Source organism: Bombina bombina, chromosome 7 (assembly GCF_027579735.1).
Source record: "Bombina bombina isolate aBomBom1 chromosome 7, aBomBom1.pri, whole genome shotgun sequence".
In the NCBI taxonomy this organism is placed as follows: Eukaryota; Metazoa; Chordata; class Amphibia; order Anura; family Bombinatoridae; genus Bombina; species Bombina bombina.
In genome coordinates, this window is record NC_069505.1 from 625,087,239 (window position 1) to 625,094,581 (window position 7,343).

Genomic DNA, 7,343 nt, shown 5'->3' on the forward strand with positions numbered 1-7,343 from the left:
AGGCTGGTGTTGCTGTCTGAAGCTTTGCTTTTGCTTATTTTGCTTTGTTTATTGTGCTGTGCATAGAACATATTAAGTGATTGTGCATTTTATTATTGCTGCTGCTAATATCGCTGTAATTATTTTTGTGTAACAATGGGGTCTGCACACAGCAAAAAATGTGATAAAAATGCTGATCAGAAATGTAATATTAAGTACAAGACTGTGCAGCGTGTACCATCCAGTGCTGGTAAAAATACTGTGCGTGTTACAAATCCTAAGCCAGTTAAAGGGGAAACTCCAAAAGACTTTGTAGCTAGAATTGCAGGACAATATTATGTAATTCCATTTGTGGATAACATGAGTGGATGGAGCGAATCTTTGTTCCCTCAGGAGCAAAATCCGTTCCCCCGTATAGGCTCCCTCTGTGAACCGCATGTAACTATGATAAGAGGGATGTGTTTAAAGGATCCTGCTTATAAGGGACCAGAGGGCGATCCTAAATGGGATAAGAAATACATGAAGGAATGTGGAGAGGTTTGGATAAAGCTGTCTGTGTTTTGGACTGAATGCAATATCCTGCCTCCACCATATCTGGCTGTGCCCACGGCATCCGCGGCTGTGCCCATACCATCAGCCGCCGTGCCCACGGCACCGGCATTGCCCCCACCTGCCCCGACACTTCCTCCGCCTCATCCATCTGCACTGTACCCTTCGTTGTCTGTGCTTAAGAAAGCACACAGCGTCAAGGAAATAGAGCAGCTGGAAGATGTTGCTGTTGCCACTTTAAGTGCTAGAAAAGGGTTAACTGGTTCTCTTCAGAGCAGTACAGATGCAGGAATGTCTGAAGGGGAGGGGGAGAGAGTGGAATGTCGGGCTCCTGGTAGTGTAAAGAAATTAGCTCTCACATTCCCTAACAGTGTGGGCAGAGAAGGGGGGTTGCAGAGCGCTGCAAAGACATCTAAAGCTGTAAAAGCTGTGAAAGCTGTGAAAACTGCAGCTGTCACAGGTCCCAGTCCTATAGGGAAGCATACGAGATCACACACGCAGGGAGCAGACACTGATTTAGAGGATGATGTGAACATAGAAGCACCGTTTTTTATAATCGGGGACCAGACGATGATTCGTCCTCCCGACACAGACCGCTTGATGGATTGGGCATTAAAATGTCCTGATCCTGTAAAGCATCCGATGGGAGCAATAACTTATCTTAGACGGGTGACTAGAGATATGTGTCTGGGTGGTCCAGACTACAGGTTTTTGTTGAATGTGATCACTAAATACACAGATGTGAATTTTACTGAAGTGTGCAAGTTCCTGGATACTAAGTATGATGTTCCAGTGAATGATGATTATGTGTGGAGAGATGCGGCTGTTGTGAGTGTAATGTGGGAGGATGTTGAGAAATTCTTTAAAAGTCAGCATGGTGATCGTAAGGATATTACGAAAGCTGGTGCATGTAAGCAAAAGAAGGGTGAACAGGTGTCTGATTTTCTGAAGAGGTTTGGTGATTGTTGGCGACAGGAATGTTGTTTGGGTACGCAAGGAGAGTTGGCACAACTGTATGTGCAACACTTGTTGAATAATATGCACTCGCAAACTGCGCAATTGGTGAGACAGACAATTTCAGGTATTCATGCAATGAAAGTGGAAGAATTTGAAAAGGCTATAAGAGAGAAAGATGCAGCAGATGTTTTTCGTGTGTATAATGAGAAAGGTCAGGAGAGTATGTTTAATGCGTCAGGTAACAGGAGAGGAAGAAAGCAGAATAGAGGGCAGAATAGAAGCTTTCGAGGAAGGGGAAGAGACAGATTTCAGTGGAACGGTGATAGGAGACAAGAGGCACATAACTCCACAGACAGATCTTGCTGGAATTGTGGGTCTTATGATCATTGGCAGCAGGACTGCCCACAGCCTAGAAGGGATAGAAATGATCAGTATGGTGGGAATAATAATTCCTCCCAGAATCCCAGCAATACTCCCAGATATCAGATACCCTGGACTCCTTCCCAGAATCAGAATAGTACCCGCTAGGATTGCCAGCAGAGGGGACTGCTCACATGTTATACTGCTCAGTTGTCGTATCATTGGCAAGATTTACCCTTAATGTCTTTAGTTGTGCAAGGTGTCCCACATGATTTTTTGGTAGATACCGGAGCAACTAAATCTAGCATTTCTGCTAGAGAATACAATGGGCCAGTGACTAATACATGTGAAAAATCTGTTGGCATTACAGGAGTCCCAATTTCGTGTCCCAGGACGCCTCCTTTGGAGGTGTATCCAAATGACAGCCCTTCAAACAGATTTGTTTATGCTTTTCGCATAATACCCAATAGTCCTGTTAATTTGCTTGGAAGGGATTTAATGGCTAAGATGCAAATGTCTGTTAACATTGATTGCAAGGGAGGATTGCATGTTGACACTCCCTGGGATTCAGTTCCGTTGCTGTATGCAGCTGATCCTGAACCTGCCCTTACTAAACAGTTGTACCTTGATAAACTCAGTTTACAGACTCTTGAGAATGTGTTTGAGTATGCCTCACACCCTGACAAAGTTGTGACACAAGCTTTTTACAGACCTTGGATTACTGACCATGTTGAGAAAGAGATGTGGAAAGCACCAGTTAATGCAGTTGTACTTACACCAGATACAGTTTATGTGCAAACACCAGAACATTTGTGGACATGGAAATATGGCAGGAATATTGTAAAAGATCCTAAGGTTATATCTGTACAATTAGAGCCAGATGCATTCACACATGCTTCACATGTCACTAATGATGTGCCAGAGGCACTTGATGAGTTAAAACAGAGTTTATGGGCCACTGGATTTAATGATCCAGGTTTCATCTCATGCACACCATATAAAGCCACTCTCAAACCAGGTGCTAAACCTGTATACATTAAGCAGTACCCGTTGTCTAAGGAAAAGGAACAGGGAATAGCTCCTGTAATTAAGGACCTATTGTCTAAGAAAGTTATTAGACGCACACTGGCACCATACAATACACCTATCAATCCTGTTCCTAAACCTGGAGGTACAGAATACAGATTTACACAAGACTTGCGAGCAGTAAATGCTCTGGTGCAGCCACTTGCACCGATAGTGCCAGATGTTAATGCTATTTTAACAGCCATCCCAAGTACTGCAACTTGCTTTACAGTCATTGATCTCTGCAGTGCATTCTTTAGCATCCCTGTGCATCCCGACACTCAACCGTTGTTTGGTTTTACGTATTTAGGGAATCAATATACGTTTAATCGTTTACCAATGGGCTTTATTGATTCCCCTGCCGCGTACTCAGCTGTAGTTCGTAAGACCCTAGAATCCTGGACACCTCCTGAAGGTTCCACTTTGATACAGTATGTGGATGATTTGTTGTTGTGCAGTGTTGATGAACAGACTTGTAAAACTGACTCTCTCCATTTGCTTCAGCACTTAGGTGATGCAGGGCACAAAGTGACTTTGAGAAAAATGCAATTTTGTCTTCCACAAGTAACATACCTGGGTTTTCTTCTTTCAGCAGGCAAGAGACTGTTATCCCCTGAAAGAGTTAAGGCTCTCATGGTTATTCCTCGACCACAAACAAAGACTGCTATGTTATCTTTTCTGGGTATGGTTACTTACTGCAGGCAATGGATACCAGACTGTTCATATTATGATCATATTTTGCGTTCAGTTACAGGTCAGCATGAACCAGAACAAATCCACTGGACACAGGCTCTTGATAAGGCCTACAACACCCTCAAGCAGGCTCTCTGTTCCGCTCCAGCCCTAGGTTTACCCAACTATAACCTACCATTTCACCTGTATTGCACAGAAGGGGGAGGTACAGCAGCAGGGGTCCTTGCTCAGGAACACGGTAATGGGTACAGAGCGGTAGCTTTTTATTCAAAATTATTGCCAACGGTGGTACAGGGTATGCCAGCATGCTTAAGAGCTACAGCAGCATGCGCTATGATGGTGGAAGCGGCACAAACATTGGTACTGTCACATTCTCTGATATTGCATACATCACATCAAGTCTTGCAAGTGTTAAATAATCTCACTACACAGCACATGACTGCACAGAGAAGGTCAGGCTATGAAACAATTCTCACATCCACTGCAAACCTCACTATCAAATACATTGCACCCACAGGAGGCCCAGCACCTTTATTACATGCATTGATTTCTAAATGTCCTTTAGAACACCCTGAGGACCACAATTGCATAGACACTGTACACACAGAGACGTCACCACGTCTAGACTTGCAAACAACTCCACTAGAGGAGGGAGAAGTTGTTTTTGTTGATGGGTCATGTTCTAAACCTGCTGATGGTGTTTATCTTACAGGCTTTGCTGTGGTACAGTTACCCGACACAGTGGTTACTGCTGGTTCTCTGCCTTTTGTGTCAGCCCAAGCAGCTGAATTGGTAGCCCTAGCTCAGGCATGTAGAGCGTTTGCGATGAAAGATGTGACCATTTACACTGACTCAAGGTATGCGTTTGGAGTTGTGCATGATTTTGGAGTGATTTGGCAGAACAGAGGTTTTGTTGCAGCTGATGGTAAGAGTATCTCACATTCTACACTGGTACAGGAACTCTTAGATGCAATTAAATTACCACATAAGCTAGCAATTGTTAAATGTAAAGGCCACAGTACTGACTCCACTGACGTTAGACTTGGCAATGATTTTGCAGACACCATTGCTAAGGAAGCTGCGTTTCGGGGTCCACCGCACCCTGACTATCTCAGCACTACTACACAGGAACAGTTACACATGGTAATGATTCCTGCCTTAGCATCTGATGTGGATGTGGCGCACCTACAGTTTGGCGCAACTGAAACTGATTTACAGACTTGGATCTCTGCTGGTCTGACCAAAGGCCAAGATGGCCTGTGGTCAGACGAGGAGGGGAGAGTAGGGATACCACAAATTGCCGCACCATTGTTTATTAGTCATTTTCATGGTTTTGGCCACATAAGTAAACAACAGACCAAGAATCTGATGACATCCAAGTATGTCATTAAAGATCTGTTGCGCATGATTGATAGACAACTGGACAGATGTCTAACTTGTGCCAGAAATAATCCTGGAGGCCTTGTACATGGTAAACTTGAGCATTTACCACCCCCTGATGGTCCTATGCAGGTATTGCAAATTGATTTCACACACATGCCCACTGCGCGAGGTGGATACAAGTATCTTTTAGTCATTGTTGATCAATTCAGTAAGTGGGTTGAGGCCTTTCCAACCACTCAAGAGAATGCACGTACTGTAGCAAAGATATTGTGCAAGGAAATTATTCCTCGTTTTGGTTGTCCATTACAGATAAACAGTGACAGAGGTACTCCTTTCACTTCACAGATTACACAAATGATTTGTACTATGTTGTCCATTGACTGGAAGTTTCATATTCCTTATCACCCACAGTCATCAGGACAGGTAGAGCGCATGAATAGAACCATTAAAGATAAGTTCAGGAAGGGAACTGGTGGTACATTTACTAATTGGCTTGAACATTTACCTGCAGTATTGGCAGAAATCAGAATGACCCCTAGCACCACTACGGGTTATTCACCTTTTGAAATTCTGATGGGCAGACCTTTTCCAACCCCATGGTGTAAACAAAAAGGTTCTCCTGTGGTAAGGGGAGATATCAATGTTGTAAGGGAAGAATATGTAACTAATCTGATTGAAACATTGAATGGCATCTATGGTGATGTTTCTTCTACTCTTCCTCAGCCTACAGGTATCCCGACACACCCGTTCAAGCCTGGAGATACTGTCTTGGTGAAGCAGCTCCACAAGAATAAGTCGCTGGATCCTCCTTTTGGTCTTCCAACTACAGTGATCGCTGTGACGAGAACCGCTGTCCTTACAGAGGAAGCTCCAGTATGGATCCACGCGAATCGGATCAAGAGGGCCCCAGACGACGTCAACCCTGGCCGCTCCATGATTCCATCGAGTATCGAATAGTGTGGTACCTCCTGCCAGCAGTGTTCTTCGCATCCGTGATTGTCATCCTGATCCTAATCTTCAATCCTGGTGCGCCCCTGCACAAACTCAGGCCATTCCCTAGTCCTGGTGCGCCCCGGCACAATGATAATAAAAGTGTAATTGACAATGTCACTAATCCCTTATCCATCCCTCTCACCCGTGATGTCAGAGAGTTGCATATGTCGGCATGGGAAACTGACAATGCTTTTGTTAAAGCTGCCACGAACTTATACAAAGTGACTAATCAGACTGATTCTTGTTGGGTTTGTGGCTATGTCCCTCATGGGGGGAAGTGGGGTTATCCATTTGTGGGTTTTCCTATTACCGCACACAATTTGACACAAATGATAAATGATGATACTATGTGGAATTTTACACCAATAGTTAACACTGATAAAGGTTTTGAAAAGGATAGGGTACACTTAGTCAATTGTGTAAACCATGGTGTTATTATGTCCCATAATCTTAATGGTACTAGTTTTCACCCCAGTACACTTAGTCAAATGCCTATTACAGTTGCCTTAATCTACAATGCAGCCACACCAGTTAATGCTACACTGTTAAATATATGGGATGGATCTTATCTTTCTTTTGAGTATATTCGTAATTTTACTGCTAAGTATACTGAACCACACAACACAATTCGTAATTGGTTCTGGCGTAACAACAGAAATATAGGTAAACAGACAGGTGCTTCTCCAGAAGCTAAGAGGAAAAGATTTCCCTCATGTCCTTCAGTTATTAAGTTACCTTATGGTTATTATTGGCTTTGTGAAAGATGGGCAGTTAAAATTATACCATGTAGCCATCTCTCACCTTGTTATTTGGGTTACATATTCCCAGCATTAAGTATTCATGACACACTCCCTAATGCTAAACTGCGAACACGTAGAGCTTCTGATTTTACAGTTAAGACTAGTACTGCCGAGATAGCTACTGCATCTTGGTTTCCTACTGCAGCTGTCATGCGATTATATTATAAGCTTAATTTGTTTGCTACACTGGTAGATGCAGCTTTTAATTCCACTGCAGACGCTATAGAGTCCTTAACTATGCGACAAGAGCAGATCGCTCAGACTGCTCTCCAGAATCGTATGGCTTTAGATTATTTGCTAGCAGCAGAAGGGGGAGTATGTAAGCGCATAGGTTCTTCTTGCTGTGTTTTTATCTGGAACAACACTGGTAGAATACACCATGATCTTGACACTTTGCATGACATTCAATCACACATACGTAAGCAGCCAACAGGTCTCTTTGATGGTATAGATTGGACCTTTGGTCTGAGTTCCTGGCTAGGAGCTCTTGGTATGAAAATTTTAATGGGTTTTGCATTTCTTCTTTTTCTGTTTCTTGCTTTCTTTTTCATATATAAGCTTACT

General features: G+C 43.3%; 1 protein-coding gene across 1 annotated transcript; it reads left to right on the top strand.

The window, feature by feature from the left end:
- Positions 1-2,085: 2,085 nt before the first annotated feature.
- Positions 2,086-5,960, top strand: LOC128636753 (uncharacterized). The gene is made up of 2 exons (XM_053689734.1): positions 2,086-3,592; positions 3,659-5,960. The coding sequence occupies exons 1-2, from the start codon at positions 2,086-2,088 to the stop codon at positions 5,941-5,943; spliced, it is 3,792 nt and encodes a 1,263-aa protein (XP_053545709.1). The 3' UTR covers positions 5,944-5,960.
- Positions 5,961-7,343: the final 1,383 nt, after the last annotated feature.